This window comes from Solanum pennellii, chromosome 7 (genome assembly GCF_001406875.1).
Source record: "Solanum pennellii chromosome 7, SPENNV200".
In the NCBI taxonomy this organism is placed as follows: Eukaryota; Viridiplantae; Streptophyta; class Magnoliopsida; order Solanales; family Solanaceae; genus Solanum; species Solanum pennellii.
In genome coordinates this window covers 77,691,706-77,717,982 of record NC_028643.1, presented here as the reverse complement: position 1 = coordinate 77,717,982, position 26,277 = coordinate 77,691,706, and the positions used below count along the sequence as shown (strand labels likewise).

Here is a 26,277-nt window from a genome sequence, read left to right as displayed (position 1 = left end):
ACAATTTTAAAGCTGAGATAACTGTAATTCATTCCACTAGTTCAATGAAATTGTTCTTAGCAAGAGAAGAACGAGAGAGTATCATATCGATATGTCTTCGTTAAATAATCAATAGAGAAAACTAAACAACTTCTTAGAGAAGCATCAACACTATATTTTTAGCTTTGTTTTGCTTTCACCTTTTCCTGGGCACTGGAACCTTTCCAGAATTGATGTTTTCAAGGTTTTTAATCCTCCTCTCAAGTTTCGCAACATCGATCATTTCAATGTTTTCCATCTGCATATTTCCTTCAATCCTATTGATAACATTTGTAGTTATCTTATGTGGTTCCACTGAATCATTTCTTATCTGCAAACTCATTTTAGCAATACCACTTCTCGAAAATTCTGCATATCTACCATCGCACCTATTTGCATTTGGACCCTCACTTGGAAGTTCTAAACGATCAGGCAAATTGACCTTACAACCACCTAATTTGTCGTTGATATCCTTGCTCTCTAGTGTCACCATTTCTTTAACTTTATATGCCTCATCTCCATCTAATTCCTCTGATTTTATCGGTTTTGATTCTATTAAGGCCTTCCTTTGGGTGGGAGTTCGAGTTCCATCATTCAAAGCTGAAGAAGATTTATCCCTTTGAGTTCCGTCTGTTTTAGCCTCATCACATTTCTGCACAAATTCATGACATACAGAGGCATTCAACTTTTCGTTGTGTCCCCACGATAGTCTTGGAATACTTCCATGAGTTTTAGACCGTTTTCCCTTGGTTACACGCTTAAAAGCATCGCCTGATCCACGTTTTGGACCTTCCACCACTCCAAGTATCGCGTGCTAACATCTGACTCGAAGAGCCTGGAAGGTATATAGAGGTTGGCATCTTTAATTGGTCTGTGATAATTTCTCCAAGCATGATTCACACAACCGGGCACATCGAGTCCAAATTGCATACATAGTCTATGTGGATTATACCGCTCCACACAATCCATCCCAACTAGTTCAGAAGCTCGAATAAGTCTAGCAAATATCATGATTTCTCTTTCCATATTTGGTCCAACCATCACACATCCCTCCCTATCATTGTAAAATCTCTTAGCATTCCAATTATTCACAGTATCAATAGCGTAAGGACGCCACAGAAAACATGCTCCTGCAGAATCCATTTCACTCCTAGGATCAACACTTTCTAGTTTTTAAACATCACTAGGCTTAGGCTGCAAAGGGATAAATCTCTCCCATGCCCATAGCTGAACAAATTGAAGAGGAGCACGGAGGATAAGCTCCGACTCATCCACTATACACTTTAAACCACTACTATGTTCTGGATGCTTCGATGAAGATACAATAATGAACTGTTTAAGCAAGTTCAAATCCCGATAAATGGTAGCAAGAACAGCAGGGGCAAGTGCTATTGGAGTACCTTGAGAAAGATGAAATGCAATAGGGATAACACCTTTATCCACATTTTAAAAACTATTTTTAGGATGCACAAACCTAGACAACCAAAGGGTCAAAAATGAACATGCTCCTTTTTTGTTGTTTAAAGTATCTTTTGTTTCTTCTACTAGTGCAAATTCATCTGATGAATCCACCATTGTTATTAGCTTCTTTTTTTTGTTTGTTTAAACAAGTTTTATGTAAGGGTTTTTGAAGAATGGACAAAATTTCATAACCAATAAAAAGACAGAACAAAATACACTGTCACAGCCAAATTCTTTCTTTTTATTTTGGAAAAATCATGTGGCTTCCCCGTGTAAAATTTTGTCCATTCTTCAAAAACCCTTACATAAAATTTGTTTAAACAAACAAAAAAAAAAGAAGCTAACAACAATGGTTGATTCATCAGAAGAAATTGCAGTAGTAGAAGAAACAAAAGATACTTTAAACAACAAAAAAGGAGCATGTTCATTTTTGACCCTTTGGTTGTCTAGGTTTGTGCTTCCTAAAAATAGTTTACAAAATGTGGATAAATGTGTTATCCCTATTGCATTTCATCTTTCTCAAGGTACTCCAATTTTGCCCCTGCTGTTCTTGCTACCATTTATCGGGATTTGAACTTGTTTAAACAGTTCATTATTGCATCTTCATCGAAGCATACATATTATAGTAGTGGTTTAAAGTGTATAGTGGATGAGTCGGAGCTTATCCTCCGTGCTTATCTTCAATTTGTTCAGCTATGGGCATGGGAGAGATTTATCCCTTTGCATCCTGAGCCTAGAACAATTCTTTATCGTGGGGAGCCAAGAGTAGCTACATGGCATAAGGTGAAAAAACTAGAAAGTGTTGATCCTAGGAGTGAAATGGATTCTGCAGGAGCATGTTTCCTGTGGCGTCCTTACGCTATAGCTGTGAATAATTGGGACATTACGAGATTTTACAATGATAGGGAGGGATGTGTGATGGTTGGACCAAATATGGAAAGAGAAATCATGATATTTGCTAGACTTATTCGAGCTTCTGAACTAGTTGGGATGGACTGTGTGGAGCTGTATAATCAACATAGAGTATGTATGCAATTTGGATTCGATCAAGATGTGCCCGGTTGTGTGAATCATGCTTGGAGAATTATGACAGACCAATTAAAGATGCCAACCTCTATATACCTTCTAGGCTCTTCGAGTAAGATGTTAGCACACGATACTTGGAGTGGTGGAAGGACCAAAACGTTGGATCAGACAATGCTTTTAAGCGTTTAATCAAGGGAAAACGGTAAAAAACTCATGGAAGGATTCCAAGACTATCGTGGGGACACAACGAAAGCTTGAATGCCTCTGTATGTCATGAATTTGTGCAGAAATGTGAAGAGGCTAAAACAGATGGAACTCGAACTCCCACCCAAAGGAAGGCCTTAATAGAATCAAAACCGCAAAAAATCATAGGAATTAGATGGAGATGAGGCATATAAAGTTAAAGAAATGGTGACACTAGAGAGCAAGGAAATCAACGACAAATTAGGTGCATGTAAGGTTAATTTGCCTGATCGCTTAGAACTTCCAAGAGAGGGTCCAAATGCAAATAGGCGCTATGGTAGATATGCAGAATTCCGAGAAGTGGTATTGCTAAAATGAGTTTGCAGATAAGAAATGATTCAGTGGAACCACATAAGGTAACTACAAATGTTATCAATGCTGGAAAGGTTCCAATATTCAGGACAAAGTGAAAACAAGCTAAGATTAAGTGCTAATACAAAGTTTTTGTTTAGTTCATCAAGTTATATATTCTTCTTTATTGCCTAGTTATCAGACAGTGCTACTAGCTCGTTCTTCGGTTTAGTAACTATCTCAGCTTTAGTAAAAAAAATTCACTTGAATCATGCATGTTTCACTTCACTTGTTTACTTTCCAACTGTTTTGCATATTTAGCTATGAAGCTTTTGTGGCTGTTGCGAATGCAAAGTCAATATTACAGATATAATCACTAGCATGTTTTTGTTCCCAGACTATCAAGTTACTCTGAACTCGGAGTCGGAGATTCTTTTTAATTCTCTCCCCCAGCTTCTTCAATTAAACCAAGTTGAGTGACAAACATCTTCTTTTAAGTGTGGAGATTAGAGAGTAAATTAACAGGAAAGGGATGAAACAAAATTGAACTTTGGTCATATTTTTGTCTCAAAGTGTACTTATTGAAGACAGCCTTGACAGAGAAAAAAAACTTTTGAGCATGTCTTTGTTTTAGGGGATATTGGCAAGACAGTTATGGAGCTATTTCGCAGGATCAATTTAGATGCATGGACCAACATGGTATTGTCGATTCCAACTTGTTTGAAATTGAGACATTTAGCTTAGCTCGAAAGCCTAGAGAAGTATCATGTTATTCGATTCTATCTTTGCTAACTTGGACCAATTTTATGCAGGTTGGTAGAGCAGTGCTAGGCTAATGATGTGAACAAGAGGATTTTGTGGTGGAAGACACTCGGAAAAGTCCCGCAGATAATCGTTGAATATCTGGCATTATAGTTATGTAATTTGTGTGAACTAAATGTGGATAATAGACAAAATTTCAAGCATCGTAACCTGAACTTAGTATAGCGATGTATTTTGTTTGAACTAATTACGGATGCCCTATTCGTGAAGAAAAAAAATTCAAACATGGTTTGGACGTCCACGAAAATTTTTGGCAAAAATGACGACGGATCACCAAAAAATATGGTGAATTATAGCACACGAAAATCGATAAAATTGGGTTTACCTGCTCTGGAGCTCGTTTGACCTTGAAAACGGGCCGTTTTGGCCATCAGGGCCAAATGACTCCATAGTTGACGTCTTAACAGACGTCCCCGAAAAATTTGGACAAAAATGACGCCGGATTTCCAGATCACCAAAAATCCATGGACTATAGCACATAAAAATCGATAAAATGGAGGGGGGGTTACATGCTCTGGGGCTCGTTTGACCTTGAAAGCGGATCGTATTGACAGTCAGGGCCAACTGGCTCCATAGATAACGTCTTAATGGATGTCCACGAAAATTTTGGGAATAAGTGACATCTAAATTGCGGATCACCAAAATACATGGATTATAGTACACGAAAATTGACAAAATTGGGGGTTTACCAACTGCGAGAGTCGTTTGACCTTGAAAATGGATGATTTTAGCCATTAGGACCAATTTTCTCCATAGATAACGTCATAATGGACGTCCACAAAAAATTGGGGCAAAAATGACGGCGAAAATCAAGATTACCAAAAAAGATGGTGAACTAGCACAGGGAAATCGGCAAGATAGGGTTTTTACCTGCTTCGGTGCTCATTTGACTTTGAAAATGAACCATTTTGGCCATCAGGTCCCCTTGGCTCCATGCCTAACGTCTTAAAGACGTCCACAAAAAATTTGGACAAAAATAACATCGGAATTTCAAATCACCGAAAGTCGACGAACTATATTCAACAGTTTTAGTCAAAATTCATTGAGAGTATTAATAAATATACATAATCTATATAAAATTATTCAAATCTAAGATACAAATATTTAATGTCACTATTATAGATATTTGAATCCATAGTTCAAATATGGCTTGCTAAAATCCAAATTGTCTTTCACATTGTCTGTATATAACCTCCGAAGAATTTCTTCGATAAATGTATATGCATGTATATTTAAAAATATTATTAAATGATTCATGATGATCTAGATTTAATTTTTTTCTAAATATAAACGATCTCACCCCTCCAAAAATAATAATAATTGGTTTTGTAAAATGTTTTTAAATAATGTCTGAAGTCACATTGTGAATTAATGAAATACTATTGAGTGAATTTATGTCGTAGTGAGAAGATTTTACATATTTTTTGGTTTGTTATTTCCATCATCAAATTCACCAGTTTTACGTTCTACTACAATCGTATAATGTAGATAGATGATTTTTTTTATTGATATATATATTATATATTGAATCCCTTTATATACTTACTCCTATATTTTCTTATTATGTTTTGTTATCTCCTTCACCAAATTCACCGTTTTCATCTAGTGGGGATTAGGGCTTAATGTTTATGTACACGTAATGTTCAAGTACTATAAATACACACCTTAGGGTACATATAAACCATATAGGGAAAATGCATAAGTATCCTCCAACCTATGCCCGAAATTCCAAACACACACTTATACTATATGAAGTCCTATTACCCCCTGAACTTATTTTATAAATAATTTTCTACCCTTTTCGGCATACGTGACACTATCTTTGAAAAAAAAGTCATCACGCGTTGGGCCCACCACGTAGGTCGAAAAGGGATAGAAAGTTATATATAAAATAAGTTCAGAGGGGTAACAGACTTTATTATAATATAAATGTGTCTCTGAGATTATGGTTATTGGTTATGGGGGGTAATTTTACATTTTCCCAACCTTATAACATGTCATATTTTTTTATTCCCGTTACGGACTTCAATAGTCTTTTATTGATTGCTAGCCTACTGCAATTGTTTCCTTTATCGAGCCTTAGGACTAAAAGATCAAGCACATAAAAATTTAAGTAATACACATCATTATTAGCAGCTATATCCGATATATTAAAAAGCATCAACTATCACCAATTCATTGAAAAATATAGATACCATGTGTTGTGTTGAATCCCTAAATATTATATCAAATGATTAAGAAGATCCACATTCATGTTATTTCTATAAAAATTACCCCCAAAAAAAAGATTTTCGTAGAATATTTTAAGTAAGTCCTAAAATCACGTTATGAATTGAGAAAATACTATTGAGTGAATATATATGTTGTAATTAGAAGGATTTTCAGTATTTTGTTTTGTTATTTCTATCACAAATTCACCAGTTTTACATTAACAGCGAGCCTGCTATAATCATCTCCCTCTATCATGGCTTAGCACTAAAAGCTCATGCACATGAAGTTTAAATAATATTAATCATCATCAATGACTGGACAACATGTATTCAAAAGGTGTCAATCATCGACCCATGGAGGAGCCATCATATATTAGGAGTTTCATCTGAACCTCTTTCGGCCAAAAATTATTATTTTTATATGGTTAAAATAATTTTTGAGGTACATAGAGTAGATGTCGAACCCCCTTCGGCTACTTCATGTGTGTTTATTTCTTACGATTTTGAACCCCGATATAAAAAATTCTAACTCCAACTCTGTGATCGACACCACTCCATTGAAAAAGTATATTATGTACATATGTGAAACGTTTTATCACGACAGTAAAATCAGCTTTTAGCGACAAAAAAATTGCACATTTATAAAGAGAGCTAAAGTCTTACCGGTATTAGTTCATTTTCATTAGATCCAATGTCATTAAATGCTTTACAGACATTGACAAAGAGTGTTAATTGTCGCTATATTTAGTTACAATTAAGCTATTGCAATTAATTAATTGCAACTAAAGATCATTTTGGTATACTGATTAATATACATCAGTACGTAATTATTCCCTTTATACATTTACTCGTATATTTTGTCGGATTATGTTTTTGTTATTTCCTTTACCAAGTTCATTGATTTTATGTTAGTAGTCAACCTAATGCAATCATTTTCCTCTAACGGGGACCAGGATTGAGCTCATGCCTGTGAAGTTCAAGTAATATCAATATGTACCTTGTGGTACAATATTAACCTTTCAACATGATATATATAGCTTTGTTATTCCCACTATCGAATTCACCTAATTTTTTTCATTGACTATTAGCCTAGTGCAATTGTTTTTTTCTATCAAGGCTTAGGACTGAAAACTCATTCACGTAAAATTTAAGTAATATACATCGTTATGATCAATAGCAGAGCCACATGTACTAAAAAAGAGTCAACTAATACCCGTTCACGGAAAAAAGTATATATACTATGTGTTGTGTTAATCCCTAAATATTATATCAAATGATTAATGACGATTTAAATTCATAATTTAAGTGATTTATCTTAAAATTAACTTTTCAGAAAAATATTCAATTAATAAACCTCATTAATTTCTTTTTACTTAAAAACAAAAAAGGCAATATTCATTTAATTATTGCACTTAAAAGTCATATTCAGTAACTTTATCAAAGTTCAATTAATTATATTAATAAATATTAAATCAAATGATTAATGACGATTTAAATTCATAATTTCGGTGAATTATCTTAAAATTAAATTTCCAGGTATATATTCAATTAATAAACATCATTAATTTCTTCTTACTTAAAAACAAAAAAGGTAATATCCATTTAATTATTGCACTTTAAAGTCAAATTCAGCAACTTTAGTCAAAGTTCAATTGATTCTATTAATAATTATTATATCAAATGATTAATGACAATTTGAATTCATAATTTAAGTGAATTATCTTAAAATTAACTTTCCAACAACAATATTCAATTAATAAACTCATTAATTTCTTCTTATTTAAAAACAAAAAAGGCAATATTCATTTAATAGTTGCTCTTAAAGGTCAAATTCAACAACATTAGTCAAAGTTCAATTGATCCTATTAATAAATATTATATCAAATGATTAATAACGATCCGAATTCATAATTTGAGTGAATCATCTTAAAATTAACTTTTCAGGAAAAATATTCAATAAATAAACCTCATTGATTTTTTCTTACTTAAAAACAAAAAAGGCAATATTCATTTAATCATTGCAATTAAAGTCAAATTCAACAACATTAGTCAAAGTGTAATTGATTCTATTAATAAGTATTTATAGTATGTAGTAAAATTTATTCAACACATTATTAACTTACATTAAATATCACTATTTCAATCTGTCTATATATAACCTCAGAAGCATTTCTAGGAAAAACATATAATTGAAAACAAAATATCAAATGGAAGATCCAACTATCATTGAAAGGGTAGAGTTGTTGGTTTCACCAATTGGTGGAATTCCACAACGAAGAGTTGCCCATTTTTTAGATCCGATTGCTAGTTCAATTGAAGGACCAAATTTGAAACCTCATTCAATCCACTTTCCATTTGATCAATCTGAGTGGCCATTGAAAGTCACATTTCATGGTTGCAATGGATGGAGGGATCAACAAAAGAAATGGAAAGAATGGGTTGAAACGATGGAGTCTATCCATCGCCCTGTATGGATAGCTGCAGGAATTCATGGAGCGCTAAAAGGTTCAACTTACAGAGTTCATACAGACGAAAATTTAATATTTGGGTTGGTAGAGAGGTGGTCTTGTGAGACTAACAGTTTTATGCTTCCGTGGGGTGAAGCTACTGTTAGTCTCGAAGACATGATGGTTTTGGGAGGGTTTTCTGTTTTGGGTGACTGTGTTAAGTCCCCCCTTCAATCCCCTGAGTTGGTAGAGATTGAGGAGTATCTTGAGAATGCAAGAAGAGGACTTATCGGATCAAAGACAAACAATCAGAGTAGGTGGTTGAATTACTTCATGAATAGTGATAAGGACTACGAACACGAAGCTTTTCTTTCTCTTTGGTTATCAAGATTTGTGTTTCCATGTAAAATAGGTGCTCCTATTTTCTCGTTAGCTGTTAATCTGGCTAGAGGTATGCGGCTAGCGCTTGCTCCTGCTGTTCTTGCTAGTATATATAGGGACTTGGGCTCGTTGAGAAAGGCTATGATAGAGACAGGCGGAAGAAATAGAGACATAAGTGAGATTCATAAACTTAATCTTTGGTCGCCATTGTTCTTTGTTCAAGTCTGGGCTTGGGAGAGGATGGTGTCTTTGCAGCCAGAGTGCCCTCGGAATTACAATATAGTTAGTGGGGTGAGAATAGGCCGATGGCACAATGTGAAACAAACGGGTGAAATTAATTTGAGGACTACTATTGATGCATCTGGGGAGATTTTTCTGTGGAGGCCATACGCCTTGGCTGTGGAAGGTTGGTCAATTCTTCCCAAGTTTTACAAGGAAAATGAAGAGTGGACAATAGTTGGAGGGCAAAATTTGGATCCAGAAATGGAGTCTTTTGTTCGATGCTTGAGGGTGTCTGAGCTTGTTGGTTTAGATTGTCAAGAGCCTTATCGACCAAATCGGGTAGCAATGCAGTTTGGATATGATCAAGACTTCCCAAAATGGATTCCTCGCTCGCCTTCAAGTCCAGAACTTGCCTGGTACAATTACAGCAGACCTATTGCTTCTGATTTGAGGTTATACTATCCGTCTAGGCTGTTTGAACCGGATGTAACAACACGGTATTTGAAATGGTGGAGAAACGAAACTGAGAATTACCCTGATGTTCCTCCGGAGCCTATTGCAGAGGAAACAGTTCACACATCCATTGACGGGAACGGGAGTAGCAGCGCAGGAAGCATGGAAAGGAGCAAAGCTTCAGTGGCAACAGCAACCATGAGAAACCATGAGAAAGAGAGCGATACATATGATATGATCGATATTATGAAACTTGAGAGGAGGATTAAAAACCTTGAAAACATCAATTCTGGAAAGGTTCCAATATTCAGGACAAAGTGAAATCAAGCTAAACTATAGTGCTAATACAAAGTTTTTGTTTAGTTCATGAAGTTATATATTATATTCTTCTTTATTGCCTAGTACTCAGACAGTACTACTAGCTATAGCTTGTTCTTCTATTTATATCTCAGCTATAGTAAAAAAAAAAATCACTTGAATCATGCATGTTTCAGTTCACTTGTTTACTTTCCAGGTTTCTAACTATTTAGCTCTATGAAGCGTTTGTAGCTGTTGCGAATAAATTAACAGGAAAGGGATGAGATAATATTGAACTAATTTATTTGGTCATATTCTTGTCTCAAACTGTACTTATTGCAGGTAGCCTACTGCAATCGTATTATGTAGATAGGTGATTTTTTTTTATTGATATACGCATTATGTATTGAATTCCTTTCTATACTTAATCTTATATTTTCATATTATGTTTTGTTATCTCCGTCACCAATTCACTTTTTTCCTCTACTGGGGATTACAGCTTAATTCATTGACGATTACCTTACAACATGACATATTTTATTTTTGTTATGCTCATCACCAAATTCACTATTCTTTTATTGACTGTTAGCCTACTGCAATTGTTTTTCTTTATCGAGCCTTAGGACTAAAAGCTCATGCACGTAAGTGACAAATTTTCAAATAGGGCAACCTACACAAAAAAAGGAGGAGATGATAAATTTACTTCTATATGAAAACCAATTTTGAAAAGAGTTTTACATTATATAGAGGATGTGTACGGGGTTGAGGGAACAATGAAGGAAAAGAAGGCTTAAGTGATATATCAAAATTCTCACCCTTTTAACTATAAGATAACTAAAATATATATTATTTTTACAAAGTTATATTAACTTCAATATATATTTTGTAAACATTTAATGCATGAAAATATTCAATCCAAATAATTTATTTTCTTTTGAGGGAATTTTTTGATGATGTTATTTTCTGAACCTTCACAATGATGTTTTTAAGAAATTTAGAGTTGAAATACACTGAATTGGAATATATAATATTAGAAATTACTAAAACTATGCAAGTGTAATACATTAATAAGTTGCATCATTACTTGTTATTACCAATGGTCTTATAAGACATGTGATGTATCATATGAGCGTGAGATGGTCTGGAGACACATTTCTTATGTGAAGATATTTGAATAATTATTAAAAAAATGTTCAAATATCAAGATGATATTTAATGCTAAATTAAAAGTGCTAATATGCATTTAGTAAAAATTTTAAAAGGACTAATTGACAAATAATACAAATCTTATAGGTAAATTTGGAAACTTGTAAAAAGTGCAAGGCCTATTTGCTCTATAAAAGTTTCCCTCCACTTCCATTAGCCTATCAAACCCTAATTTTATTTAGCCGCCACAATCCTTTTCTTTGGTTTGTTCATGAGCTTGATGTTGTCACTCGAATGACATTCTTGAATACATTAATGTTTTTTAAGGATGTAAATGACGATAGGTTGAAACCTACATCCTAGTAAGATTAGAAAATTTCATTTGTTCGAGGATATACACTTCAGGTAAAATCATATATGTTAATTCCATAACATGACAACTTTGCTTGAATTAGGTTTTACATAAAAAAACTTTAATCAATTCTAGAGAATTCTTTGTTTATTTTTCAATATAAGTGAATAATTTTACATAGGTGTTATTAATATGTATTTGTTTTAAAAGTTTTTTTTTGTATTAGTCATTCTATGATAAAGTAAATAGAATGTTTTTTTATTCCAGAATTTTATAAAAGAGACTTCAGAATTATTGATTATTGTATGCTTAGTCAATTCATAGATCTGGCTTGTTATGTGGTGATGAACCATTCTATTTATGCCCTAATAAAATTCTATGTTAGTAACCATTTGGTCTGCTACATTAAAAGTGTTTGCTCTAATATATTTTATATATATATACTGCAGTTTAGTCAAGATCGAATCGAGGATGGGTGGTGCTGACATGATGACTAGTATTTTGCATGCTTTATAATGTTTTGACGATGCATTGACAAGATTGTTGAATATAGTGTATATCTTGTTTTAACTCATGGTCATGAATTTATTGTCAAGTTATCGAAATGACTCTTTCAATGTTTGTATTCAAATTGTTTCAGGTGGAAGAGGGTGATGATCAACGGCAAATAGATTTATGCTTCTGAGGGAGGTATTTTAAGAAACATAACATTTTTTGCATGTACATTATTATTCAGTTTGAAATAAATGATTTTGAGTAAAACCAATCATATATTATTATAAGCATGAAGCTCTAAAGTGTAAAGTTGAATTACTACTTTGCCCCTATACTAAATTAAAAAGTAATAAAATACTTTACCCAAATATAAATTAAATATCTAATTAAATAGTAATATTAAATTACATAATAGAGGAGCAAAATGAGAAGTTCAGCAGTCTATTCAATTACTATGTGTGAAACAACCAAATAGGATGAACACTAATAAAGTTTCAATTAATATAGAAGTTGAAACGTATTTTGCTAATTATGAGAAGTTGAAAGGGATCAAATTAAGTAATTGAGGAATATCAAAGAGTTTTTATCAACAAATCTTCAAGACTACACTATATAAACATACTCAATATTAGTCATTCAACACAAGCTTCCATTGTTAAGTGGGTACAAAAATGTCTTCTAATTTTCAGGTACAATCTTATTAAGTCTAGATTTTTCCGTTTGATTTGCTAACTTCATTTGAATGATAACTTTCTAATTTTTTTAATAGGTAAAATAAATAGCTTGAAAGGTATAATCACACATATCAAAAATTGAATGTTGTTGTACACATATGGTTTGATGCTGAATGATGATCAACTCTCTTTGAAACTCTCTACGCATAGCTTCCCACAGAAAAGAAACCATGTTTAAACTTTTAAACTATTAATAATAAATTGAAATTACAGCTGTTTGCTAGCAAAATATATCACATTTTCTTCAACAAATGTAGCAACTCCAAGTCTTCTCTAACAGTGATCTGGGTATATCTGAAAGTTTTTAAGGAAGTAGTTACATTTGTAACGACACACATTAAGGATACAAGATGACTTTAAGTAACGTCGCATTTTCCCTTTTTAATTCTTTAACTTGATGTGTCTTTCTTGAAAATTTTACTTGTTGATGACTGTCTGTATATTTAATTGCTTATAAATGGGTAAGCTTTGGAGACTTATCTAATGTGCAGTAGATCGAAAATATCGAGAGAACACTCGAAAAAAACATCATAATTCTCCTAATAGTTTATTATATACTTTTTCATTTATTTTTTTTTATTGATTTTTATTTGGGATACACGTGCAACGCACGTGCCCGGAGACTAGTATATATATAAAGGAAAACCCCAACTCGGTGATGTGGCAATACTACAACCCAGAATTCACTTTTATTTTTTTAAAATTCCACACCTACCCTACGTTACGTATACCTTCCCATCCACCGTAACCCCTTTGCGCTTTCAAATAGCCAATTCCTTGTTCAATTATTCCATCCGCTAGCTTTGACTATGGCTATATTGCTAATGGTACAATCACATTTTCACAATACCTTCCTTCTACGCATTTCACTATGCGGAGAATGTTACTGTACAAACACATTTGATTATACCTTCTATACAATGCATATCTCGTTTTATTCCTCTTTATTGCCTATCAGGAATCGTACTATGGATGATAAAAGGAGTCATCGGGCATTTCATTCGATTGTTCTTTAATGGTATGTTGCACTTCATTTGTTCTATTCTTTCCTTGTGGATGAAATGCTACAAGTAATAAATCTTTCGAATTAATGTGCATTACATATTAGAAATATACTATGTGTTTTTGGATACTTGAATAGAGAAATAAAATTAAATTTCTATAGTTTTTAGCCATTAGAAGAGGTTTATGGCAGGAAATAGTTATTAGCAGGGTTGTGCTACTTACTGGGAAATTTGAGTTGCAATGATGCCGCATTACCACAAAGGAAGTGAATGTCGACTATTATTGGTAGATAATGAAGCAAGAAACCACCAGGAAGAAGCATCGAAAGTAGGCTCTGAGATTAAAAAGTATCATGGAGATGCTCGGGAGATATTAGATGAAAAGAGGGCTGGAGATAAACCCTTCGTCATTGATAAAAGTGGTGTCCACGATCAGGTAGTTGAGGCACGAAATTTGGAGTGTCAAACTAAAGAACATTCTGGACAGCTCCTAGGTAGAGCAGTTGCGCACGAATCGGCTTCAGGGGATCAAAAAACTTTGGTCCTAGAGTCGCAAGTTGATTTTGGGCAGCAGTTAAATATCAACATTGTTGATGATGTTAGACTTGGCATTATAGATACCGTAGAAAAGGGCATTAATAACGAAAGTGAAAAAAATCGTTTTCTGCAGATTGATTCTAAGATTGTTGATGATGTCCATTCATCAGGGAATAAAGTTGGAGCTACTGAAACATTGGAGAAAAATTTGAATGAAAATCAACTTTCTTTGACTACAAATCCCACTCTAGTTCACATTAATGATGAGGGCCAAAATAATGCAGCAACAATAGTGGCGTCGACTATAGATGATGAGTAGCAACTAAATGGAACCATAGGTGATGTTCGGCTTCTTGGAAAATCAGGACATCCTTTGGTAATTAACGCAGACGTAGAGTTGGCATTAGATCCCAAGAGTGTGAAGGTAGTGGCAGATGGAGTGAAGCATGATGCTTGGGGTGTTGAAAGTGTTGAATGCTTGGTTGACAACATGTCGCAGCAGGTCAACAATGCCAAAAAAAATAAAATTGAAAGTGATGTCGGAACTAATTCAATCGCCTTGATGAATACCAAGAGTACGGGTAAAGGAGTGGAACTGGTACATGAATCTAACAGGTCAATTTGCTACCAAAGGTCAATGTTTGATTGGGTACAAGACATTTTAATTCGTTGCGACCAATATGATGATTATATGTCAGTTATATCGCATCAATCTGGTTATAGAACTTTTCCATGGACTCTTTCTTTCAATCCCAAGGAAGAAACTTCAAGAGCATAAGCTTGGTTATCCCTGCCAGGTTTGCCTACCAGTTTTTTGCTAGGAAATCCCTTTTATCAATTGCATCGGTAGCGGAGCAAGTTCGATCAAGACCTAGCACAGCAAGAGTAAAAGTTGAACTTGATCTATTGGACAAGCATCTTAAACGAATCAAACTCCAGTATTTGGATGAGGAATCTAGTAAGATTTTGGAACACTTTCAAGAGAATGTTTATGATAATCTTCCTCTATATTGTACTAATTGCAAGCATCAAGGCCATGAATAAACAAATTGTCGTCTAATCTTGAAAAAGAACATAGTCCAAGATCAAGAAGTAGGTGTAACAGAAGAAGAAATTGTGCATGATATCCAAAGAGATGATGACGAAAATTCCAGTACATGCACCAAAAACAATGTATTGTCGATAACTGAAGCATCAAAATCTAATGCACAAGGTGTTGCTGAGGTCCAAAACAATCTAGTTAATATCAAAACAACTGTTGGAAATCAAATTGTTCCTACGGACAATGTTCCAATAGGTATTGCTACTGTTGAATTTGATCCTGTTATGCGGAATTTGAGATAATACGAGAAAATATAAACGCGAAAAAACAAGACAACAGATTTACGTGGTTCACCAATAAATTGGCTACGTCCACGGGGAAGAGGGAGAGCAGTTTTATTATGGAGAGGCAAGAACAGAATTACAGAATAGGGTTTGCCATAGCGTCTATATATAGTGCTAAGCTACGCCCTAACAGGCTTGGGCCCAACATACAGAATTAACAGATAATTAAGGGCCCAATACAATAACATTGTATACCGTCGGGCCGGGGGCGTCTCCGCCCCCCCGGACCCCCAGGCCAGGGGGCGCGTCGCCCCCCTGGACCCCCCGACTCGCTGACCGGGCAGCGAGACCCCCGTCCTTTCTGTTTGTAACGGGTCCGATTCAAGGCATTCAACAAATCTCCACCTTGACTTGAATTCTCCGAACAGATTCTTCAGACGCACTATGATAGTGCCAGGCCTCCCCCTCTTCCTCAGAATTGCCCCGCAGGGCAATTAACAGCTTCTGATGTTGAGCAAGTCCAAACAGTGTTGAAACTTGCTCTGTGGAACCGGCTTTGTGAACATATCAGCAGGATTATCAGCAGTTCCTACTTTCTTCACCTTGATTCTCTTCTCACTTCTCAGAAAATGATACCTTACGTCAATATGCTTGGTTCTCTCATGATGGACTTGATCCTTGGCTAGACAAATTGCGCTCAAACTGTCACAATACACCGTAGCCTGATCATGATGCAGACCAAGATCACTAACCAGCCCTTTCAGCCAAATCCCTTCTTTTGCAGCCTCTGTCAAGGCCATGTACTCCGCTTCCGTAGTAGACAAAGTCACTGTAGGTTGCAAAGTTGCCTTCCAACTGACGACAGATCCTCCAAGGGTAAACACATAGCCAGTCATCGATCTTCTTGTGTCAACATCTCCAGCATAGTCAGAATCAGAATAGCCAGTAACCAAGCACTGAGTATCACCTCCATAAATGAGACCAACGTCAGATGTACCTCTAAGGTACCGGAAAATTCTCTTCACAGCCTGCCAATGTTCTCTCCCTGGTTGTCCCATGAATCTGCTCACTACACTGACTGCATGTGCTAAATCTGGCCTTGTACAGACCATAGCATACATCAAACTTCCTACGGCACTGGCATAAGGGACTCGTGACATATACTCCTTCTCTTCTTCTGACTGTGGAGCGAACATGGCAGTGAGATGGATATTGGCAGCACTGGGGGTATCAATAGGCTTAGATGAAGACATGCCAAACCTCGCCAAGACCTTCTGAATGTAGCTTCTCTGTGACAAGAAAAGTTTCCTTCTCTCTCTGTCTCTAATGATCTCCATCCCTAGAATCTTCCGAGCGGCTCCCAGATCCTTCATCTCAAACTCAGCACTAAGTAAACCCTTCAGCTTCTGAATGTCATACTTCTTCTTTGCAGCTATCAGCATATCATCTACATAAAGCACCAGATAGATGAATGAATCATCCTTGAGCCTATTGTAGTAGACACAACAATCATATGAGCTCCGAGTATAGCCCAACTTCACCATATAGCTGTCAAACCTTTTGTACCACTGCCTTGGAGACTGCTTAAGTCCATATAAGGACTTCTTCAACTTGCAGACGTGATTTTCCTTCCCTGGAACTTGGAAACCATCCGGCTGAGTCATGTATATCTCTTCCTCCAACTCTCCATGTAGAAACGCTGTCTTCACATCAAGTTGTTCAAGCTCCAGATTCTGATGTGTAACTATCGCTAGTAACACTCGGATGGAAGTATGTCTGACCACTGGTGAGAAGATCTCATTGTAGTCCACTCCCTCTCTTTGGTTGAAACCTCTGGCAACAACCCTGGCTTTATACTTGACTCCTTCTGCTGGTGATATCCCTTCCTTCTTCTTGAAAACCCATTTGCAAGTAATAATCTTTCTCCCCGAAGGCTGTATGACCAGATCCCATGTCTGATTCTTGTGTAGGGACTCCATCTCATCTCCCATAGCGGCAAACCATTTTTCAGAATCAGAACTTAAAATGGCTTCTTTGTAAGTAGACGGCTCAGATGTATCTACCTCTTCAGCAACCTGCAGTGCATAACCCACCATGTCCTCAAAACCATACCTCGTAGGTGGCCGAACTCCAACCCTCCTTGGCCGATCTTGAGCTATACTCCGATGGATATCTGATGGCATAGATTCTGGAATATCAGTTTCTGTCTGTGGCTCTTGATCCTCCTCTTCAGGTTCTTTCAAATCGCTCTCGTTCTGAATGACTTGAAACTCCACCTGTTTATCAAGACTCCCAGTTTCTGACGTAGTTGTAGGCTTCACAATGGTTCTAAGCAGAGAACTTTCATCAAAGACAACGTTCCTGCTCATAATAACCCTCTTTTCTGCTGGAGACCAGATTCTGAAACCTTTCACTCCATCTCCGTAGCCCACAAATACTCCCTTTTTAGCTCTTGGTTCTAACTTACCTTCACTGACGTGATAGTAAGCCGTACAACCAAAAGCTTTCAGATTTGAATAATCAGCAACTTTTCCTGACCACATCTCCATAGGTGTTTTGCACTGTATGCCTGTATGTGGTCCGCGGTTAATCAAGTAGCAAGCTGTACTAACCGCTTCTGCCCAGAATCTTCTATCTAGCCCAGCATTAGAGAGCATGCACCTTGCTCTCTCCAGAAGTGTTTGATTCATCCGCTCAGCTACACCGTTCTGCTGTGGTGTATTTCTGACTGTACGATGTCGAGCAATCCCTTCATCCTTACAGAATTGATCAAATTCAGACCAGCAGAATTCCAGCCCATTATCAGTTCGCAACCTCTTGATCTTCTTCCCTGTTTGATTTTCCATCAAAATTTTCCACTCCTTGAACTTCTGGAAAGCTTCACTTTTATGCTTCATCATGTACACCCAAGTCATCCTTGAGTAGTCATCAATCATGGACACAAAAAATCTGCAGCCTCCCAAAGACTCAACACGGCATGGACCCCAGCAATCAGAATGGATATAATCAAGAGTGCCTTTTGTTCTGTGAATGGCCTTTGGAAACTTGTTGCGATGTAGTTTTCCAAAGACACAATGTTCACAAAACTCTAGGCTTTTAACCTTATGACCAGCAAGAAGATCCTCCTTTGACAGAATTTGCATCCCTCTTTCACCCATATGACCAAGTCTCATGTGCCATAACTTAGTCATATCCTCCTGGTGAACTTCTGACGATGCAACATGGGCTGAACCTGTAACCGTGGAACCTTGTAGAAAATACAAAGTACCACGCATGACACCTTTCAGAATCAGATTTGAACCCTTCCAGACCCGCAAGACTCCATCTTTTCCCGACCAGCTGAATCCCTTGCTGTCCAAAGAACTGAGAGATATCAGATTTTTCGTCATCAATGGAACGTGCCTGACCTCGTTCAATGTGCAGAAGCTACCGTCATGTGTCCTTATCTTGATCGAGCCTGTCCCAACCACCTTGCAGACAGAACTGTTGGCCATCGAGATGCTGCCTCCGTCTATCTGCTCATAAGTCGTGAACCACTCTCTCCTAGGACAGATGTGATAGGATGCCCCAGAATCGAGAACCCACACATCTGAATGATGAGTGTGCTCATCCGCAACTAGGGCAATGTCTTCTTCAGAATTGGTGTCTTCTTCAGCAACAGCAGCAGAAACTGATTGTTTTTCCGATTGCTTCTTCTTCTTCGGACAATCAAATTTCCAATGTCCCTTCTCCTTGCAGTAATTACAAACATCATCTGGCTTTGCACCCTTCGACATCGGCTTATTTTTCTTTCCGCCGTTTTTCCTTCCCTTTCCGCTACTGGTGAACAGACCGGAAGGCTGTATGTCCGTACTTGTGCCGTTAGCCTTATGCCGTAATTCCCTGCTATGAAGGGCCGATCTGACTTCTTCCAGCGACACAGTATCTTTCCCAACAATGAACGATTGAACAAAATTCTCAAACGACATTGGGAGAGATACTAACAGAATTAGGGCAGCATCTTCATCCTCGATCTTCACATCGATATTACGCAATTCTAATAACAAAGTATTCAATTGCTCTAAATGTTCCCTGAGTTGTGTACCTTCAGCCATTCGTAAACCGAATAGACGTTGTTTCAGAAGCAGCTTGTTGGTTAGAGATTTTGTCATGTACAAACTCTCCAGCTTCAACCACAGACCAGCAGCAGTCTCTTCATCCGAGACTTCCGTGATGACGTCATCCGCGAGACACAGCATGATCGTCGAATGCGCCTTTTCCTCCAGAATCGCCATCTCAGGAGTAACGATGGCGTTCTTGTCTTTCGACAACGGCGCCCAGAAACCTTGCTGTTTCAACAAAGCCCGCATCTTGATCTGCCATAAACTGAAACTGTTCCTCCCTGTGAATTTGTCGATTTTCCCGTTCAAAGCAGACATCTCGAATTCTCCAAGAACACCGATTAACCGAGAGGCTCTGATACCAATTTGTTATGCGGAATTTGAGATAATACGAGAAAATATAAACGCGAAAAACAAGACAACAGATTTACGTGGTTCACCAATAAATTGGCTACGTCCACGGGGAAGAGGGAGAGCAGTTTTATTATGGAGAGGCAAGAACAGAATTACAGAATAGGGTTTGCCATAGCGTCTATATATAGTGCTAAGCTACGCCCTAACAGGCTTGGGCCCAACATACAGAATTAACAGATAATTAAGGGCCCAATACAAGGCATTCAACAGATCCTAATGTCAAGAAGAAATCTTCAGTTGCTATATGCATTGAACACGAATCTGATAAGGTTTTGGGGGGCGCGTCCAAAAACCAGGGCATGCCTCAACTTTGGAAAATATTGAGGCATCACAATTGGTTGTCGTTGAGGATAATCAAAATTTGACAAAAATTGGTTCTTCGACATGTGCAACTACAATATTGAATGCACATCATGGTGTATCCCAAGATTGGAGAATACAAATTCAAGAGTTGTGGTTGGTGCATCACTAGTTGATTCTCGACAGAAACTAGGTGATGTTAATGCACATGAATCAGATGAAATTTATAGGCAGCATGTAGTTGTTGGTTGTAATGTTCAAAAATTTTCTGTGAGTGACAAGTGATGCATTGGGAAGGTCTGATGCCCCAAATAAGTTTGCTAACCTACAAGATGAGGAAAGTGATGAAGAGGATCGGTTGGATCAGTGCTTTGAGAATGCAGCTAGGGATGCAAATATTTCTCCTACGCAACAACGCAATAACAAAAAGAACATGGAAGAAAGAATAGTTGGGATGGCAATGTGATTTGAGGAGTTTGTTCCAAGCACTTACCATTTCGACTGGCAAAGCAGAATCATATTACAGTGTCAACATATTCAACAAGATCCAATAATTTCAAGAAGAAGGGATGAAGTATCAAGTGTTGTTGGATAGATTTGAAGATGAAGACAGAAGCAAAATACTACAGGTTACTTTAGATGGACAACCAATTCTTTTTTAAATCATAAATGAGATGAAAATCATAGGCACTATTTAGGCATCCTCATATGTAATATCATCATAGAGAGTATTACAAACTCTGTGGTGATCACAAAATACCTAGTTCTCTCTAGCTCGTATTTCTTCATGCTTGTTAGTTAGTAGAGGTTTGTTACCGCATTAGGATTGGTAAGGTAAGGTCTAGCCCCCTTGTTTGTACTTATCCCTATTGAGATTTTATTTCTAATAAAAGGCACCTATTTTAGCTAGTGTTTAAAAAAAATTGTTTCTCTCTTTCTGAACAAACAAACTTTTTGTTGTTCTCTTATGCTATAATGATAGCACCCCCACCCCACCCTCCACAAATTTTGTGGTAAATCCGAACTAATAAGTAGGGTATTCAACATTTTCTTCAAAGTTTAGTTTTTTTTCCTATCAACAATTTCACTAGATTGAGATATGTGCAGTAATTCAAAGCATGATTCCATTTTCCAAATATATTTCTGCAAAAGAAGATTCATATTCTCCACATCTACCACTCTTAATAATGACAATCTTTTTATCCAACTATTTTCAACTTCAATTTTATATTGCATTCAATCTTCTCATTCAGCAAATAGACATAACAGTATCTAGTGCAATTGTCAATAAAATTTATGAAACACTTTTTTCCACAACGAGATTGTGTTGACTTCATATCACAATTGTCAGTACTGTAAATGAATTCTAAGGGATTAAAATTCCTTTCAACATGGGTTGTGTAATTGACATGTCTCAAACATTCATGTCACAAACAATTTGATTAAAGCAAGTACGAACAAACAGAAATATTGGTTTGAAAAGACCTTTTGTAAGGTAACTTTGTTCTACAAATATTTTATTCTTTAATTTTTATAACTTTGTCAAATACAGACATTGTTTTAGAGTAAGAGACAACAGAAACATACTTAAGTTCCTTTAGAAGGTCAATCTATCTTTTATAGTTATACATTTATAAAAGAAAGGTTGAGGTTGATAACTCAATTTTCTCCTTGATTGGCTTTTATAATGTTTTATTACTTAATAATCCTCACTTGTAATACATCATAGAGTATATTATAAACTTTATGATGATCATAGAATATCTAGTGTCTCTAACTCGTATTTTCTTCATGGTTGTTAATTAGTAGAGGATAGGTATCTCATTAGAATTGGTAAGGTAAGACCTAGTCTCCCTTGCTTGTACTTATTCCTATTGAGAATTTTCTATGTTTGTTATTAATTTAAAAAAAAAGCAAAAAAAATTTAAGTAACAAAAATGAGAATATTGAGATGGATCTGTGGACATACTCGGAGTTATAGGATTGAGAATGAAGATATTCTATCAAAAGTAGGAGTAACCTCCGTGGTGGACAAAATTAGGTAAAGGATATTGAGGTGGTCTGTCTGTGTGAAGAGGCGATGTGTGATGCCCCAATAAGGAGGTGTGAGGGATTGGTTATAGTGGAGTCGAGGAGAGTCAGAGACAGGATGAACAAGTATTGAGAAGTTTTATTAAATAGAATTACACACAATTGGTTATTCACAACTTAAATTTTATTATTGCGCGCAAAGTAAGGACCGTCTTAAAATCCTCTACTATTTGCTACAACTCTATGAATATTCTAGATTCTTTGAAAAATCTTAGATATTGATCAAGTTGGTGATGATTTCTTAACGATCCTACCATCCTTAACAAGAAGTTTCAGCTTCATGCTCCGGGAATGGAGAAAGTCTTGTTCTTAAGAGAGTGTTCCCATTTTTTAAGGAACCCTACACTACGCAAAATTGCTTTCATCGAGCCCGTTACAGTCTTGAAGGCAGAGCAGAAAAGTAAGAGATCTAAACAAACTAAATTAGTGATATGAAGCATAATACAATTGTAAAGCTGAGATAATTGTAATTCATTCCACTAGTTCAATGAGATTGTTCTTAGCAAGAGAAGAACGAGAGAGTATCGTATCGATATGTCTTCGTTAAATAATCAAAAGAGAAAACTAAACAACTTCTTAGAGAAGCATCAACACTATATTTTTAGCTTTGTCTTGCTTTCACCTTTTCCTGGGCACTGGAACCTTTCCAGAATTGATGTTTTCAAGGTTTTTAATCCTCCTCTCAAGTTTCGCAATATCGATCATTTCAATGTTTTCCATCTGCATATTTCCTTCAGTCCTATTGATAACATTTGTAGTTACCTTGTGTGGTTCCACTGGATCATTTCTTATCTGCAAACTCATTTTAGCAATACCACTTCTCGAAAATTCTGCATATCTACCATCGCACCTATTTGCATTTGGACCCTCACTTGGAAGTTCTAAACGATCAGGCAAATTGACCTTACAACCACCTAATTTGTCGTTGATATCCTTGCTCTCTAGTGTCACCATTTCTTTAACTTTATATGCCTCATCTCCATCTAATTCCTCTGATTTTATCGGTTTTGATTCTATTAAGGCCTTCCTTTGGGTGGGTGTTCGAGTTCCACCATTCAAAGCTGAAGAAGATTTATCCCTTTGAGTCCCGTCTGTTTTAGCCTCATCACATTTCTGCACAAATTCATTACATACAGAGGCATTCAACTTTTCGTTGTGTCCCCACGATAGTCTTGGCATCCTTCCATGAGCTTCAGACCGTTTTCCCTTGATTACACGCTTAAAAGCAATGTCTGATCCACCGTTTTGGTCCTTCCACCACTCCAAGTATCGTGTGCTAACATCTGACTCGAAGAGCCTGGAAGGTATATAGAGGTTGGCATCTTTAATTGGTCTGTCATAATTTCTCCAAGCATGATTCACACAACCGGGCACATCTTGATCGAGTCCAAATTGCATACATACTCTATGTGGATTATACAGCTCCACACAATCCATCCCAACTAGTTCAGAAGCTCGAATAAGTCTTGCAAATATCATGATTTCTCTTTCCATATTTGGTCCAACCACCACACATTTCTCCCTTTCCTTGTAAAATCTCTTAGCATTCCAATTATTCACAGTATCAATAGCGTAAGGACGCCACAGAAAACATGCTCCTGCAGAATCCATTTCCCTCCTAAGATCAACACTTTCTAGTTTTTTCACCTTATGCCATCTAGCTACTCTTGGCTGCTCAGAATAAACATCACTAGGCTTAGGCTGCAAAGGGATGAATCTCTCCCATGCCCATAGCTGAACAAATTGAAGAGGAGCACGGAGGATAAGCTCCGACTCATCCACTATACACTTTAAAACACTACTATGTTCTGTATGCTTCGATGAATATACAATAATGAACTGTTTAAGCAAGTTCAAATCCCGATAAATGGTAGCAAGAACAGCAGGGGCAAGTGCTATTGGAGTACCTTGAGAAAGATGAAATGCAATAGGGATAACACCTTTATCCACATTTTGAAAACTTTTTTTAGGAAGCACAAACCTAGACAACCAAAGGGTCAAAAATGCAACATGCTCTAAATGGTCATTACCACCTTTCCCTTTAAAATACTCCATCCAGGCATGATGATAAAGATTCACTTTCTTTTCTCTAAAAACTTTATAAACCTCCCTAAGTCTTTCTTCCATTTCAACACACTCTTTAGTCTTAACAGGTTTCAACACACATTGACCTAAAACAGAGAAACCACCTAAAACTAACAAATCCTCCAAAGTAACAGTTGATTCACCCCATGGTAAAATGAATGTGTTTGTCTCCAAACACCATTTTTCACCAAGAGCAAGAATCAAATCACTCTGAAAATGAATCTTGAATGTTGAAGCTGTAATAGCTTCAAAGATTCCAGCTTTTTCCCATGTTTTTTCATATAAAGGCTTTAACTCATCAACCCATTTAGACCATCCATTCATATACATAACCCCACCTCTAAACTTAACATTTAGAGAAGAAAGACAAGATTTTGTCATCAATTCTTGAATTTTGGGCCTTGAAGGGAGAAATGGGGGGTTTTGGGAAGAGGGTAAGGTTGGTTTTAGAAAATGGGCAACTCTGAAAATGGGTTTTACTTTTTCTTCATCATCATCAACGGGTGAAATCATTAGCTCTTCTCTTTCTTCTATTAGTGCAAATTCTTCTAATGAATCCACTTCTGATGAATCCACCATTGTTGGAAGCTTTTTTATTGTTTTGTTTCAGCAAGTTTTATGTAAGGGTTTTGAAGAATGGACAATTTCAAAACCAAATTCTTCCTTTTTATTGTGGAAAATCATGTGGTTTTTCGTGTCAATTCACGTGACATTTTTCTTGTGTCAAAAATTTAAATGTTTTTTTCTTTAATCATATTTTTTCCATATATTTTATATATATCAAATTAATAACTAATTTGACTATAGAACCAAATATAAGACTAAAATAAAGATATTCAAATCTTGAATACAAACAAAATATTGCATAAAATTGAAAATTTGATCATCATATATATAAGTAAGACGTCACTAACAAAACTAGATGTTGAACCAACACACCAAGAGATATATATCTTTTGTGAAGTAATATCATTTTGTTCGATATATCACTTTATGTATAGTCTTAATATATATTGTGTCTAGTTTTTAATTTATCTTTATCATTAATTATATTCGTTTCTCTATTATATTTTTCAAGACATTATATTTATTATATTCAAAGTGTCATATAGTAAAATTACTCTTTTGTATATAGTTTCTTAAGGAATGTGTAAAGTAAATAGTAGACAAATATGATTAGACAGAGGGAGTAATTGTCCTTTCGCAAAATCAAAACAAAAATAACATTATTCAAAACAAAAATAACATTATTCATCATATTCTACCCTTTGAGATTTATTAGCTTTGAAAGTATAAATTTGATCATAGTAAAACTAAATGATTAATTTATGACCGTTGGTCTGTTTAATTAATCAAATAAATTAATTTATGTTCAATTATTGAAAACTTGACTTCAATAGATTATTAAATAAGGGTATAATGATTAACTTACATACTTTTTCTGTCCACTTTTAATTATCATATTGCACTTTTTGAAAGATAATTCGATTAATTTTTAAAATTAAATTACATTAATTTGATATTTTAGCCAAAAAAATCGATATGAAAAGTAGTATACATTACAATTTTGTGCATATCAATATGATGAAAAAAAATACATCATAAAATATTAGTCAAAGATTTTATCGCTTGACTCTAAGAAAATCCTGACAATTAAAAATGAACGGAGAGAATAGTTTTTTAAGAAGCGTGAAACATAAAATGGTGATATATAAATAGAAACGGAGGAAATAATTTTTTAAAATTCTAAATACTTTTAAATAAAATATTATTAAGTGAATATATACCCAACAAGTTATTCTAAATTATATATATATATATA

The 26,277-nt window shown here is 35.7% G+C and overlaps 2 protein-coding genes and 1 pseudogene across 2 annotated transcripts; 1 reads left to right on the top strand and 2 right to left on the bottom strand.

The window, feature by feature from the left end:
- Window positions 1–175: 175 nt before the first annotated feature.
- LOC107025313 lies at window positions 176–1,593 on the bottom strand (annotated as a pseudogene).
- Window positions 1,594–8,278: 6,685 nt separating this feature from the next.
- LOC107025312 (serine/threonine-protein phosphatase 7 long form homolog) lies at window positions 8,279–9,895 on the top strand. The gene has a single exon (XM_015226097.1). The coding sequence runs from the start codon at window positions 8,279–8,281 to the stop codon at window positions 9,893–9,895; it is 1,617 nt and encodes a 538-aa protein (XP_015081583.1).
- A 13,093-nt stretch (window positions 9,896–22,988) lies between these two features.
- Window positions 22,989–25,034, bottom strand: LOC107025311. The gene is made up of 3 exons (XM_015226096.1): window positions 24,701–25,034; window positions 23,588–24,592; window positions 22,989–23,524 (listed from the first exon to the last, which is right to left on the bottom strand). The coding sequence occupies exons 1-3, from the start codon at window positions 25,032–25,034 to the stop codon at window positions 22,989–22,991; spliced, it is 1,875 nt and encodes a 624-aa protein (XP_015081582.1).
- Window positions 25,035–26,277: the final 1,243 nt, after the last annotated feature.

Coding starts and splice junctions, on each gene's coding strand:
- LOC107025312 (XM_015226097.1), top strand. CDS start 8,279: ATGGAAGATCCAACTATCATTGAAAGGGTAGAGTTGTTGGTTTCACCA.
- LOC107025311 (XM_015226096.1), bottom strand. CDS start 25,034: ATGGTGGATTCATCAGAAGTGGATTCATTAGAAGAATTTGCACTAATA. Junction 24,593..24,700: donor AAAAGCTGGAATCTTTGAAG/CTATTACAGCTT, acceptor CATGGGGTGAAT/CAACTGTTACTTTGGAGGAT. Junction 23,525..23,587: donor ATCAGACATTGCTTTTAAGC/GTGTAATCAAGG, acceptor CGTGGGGACACA/ACGAAAAGTTGAATGCCTCT.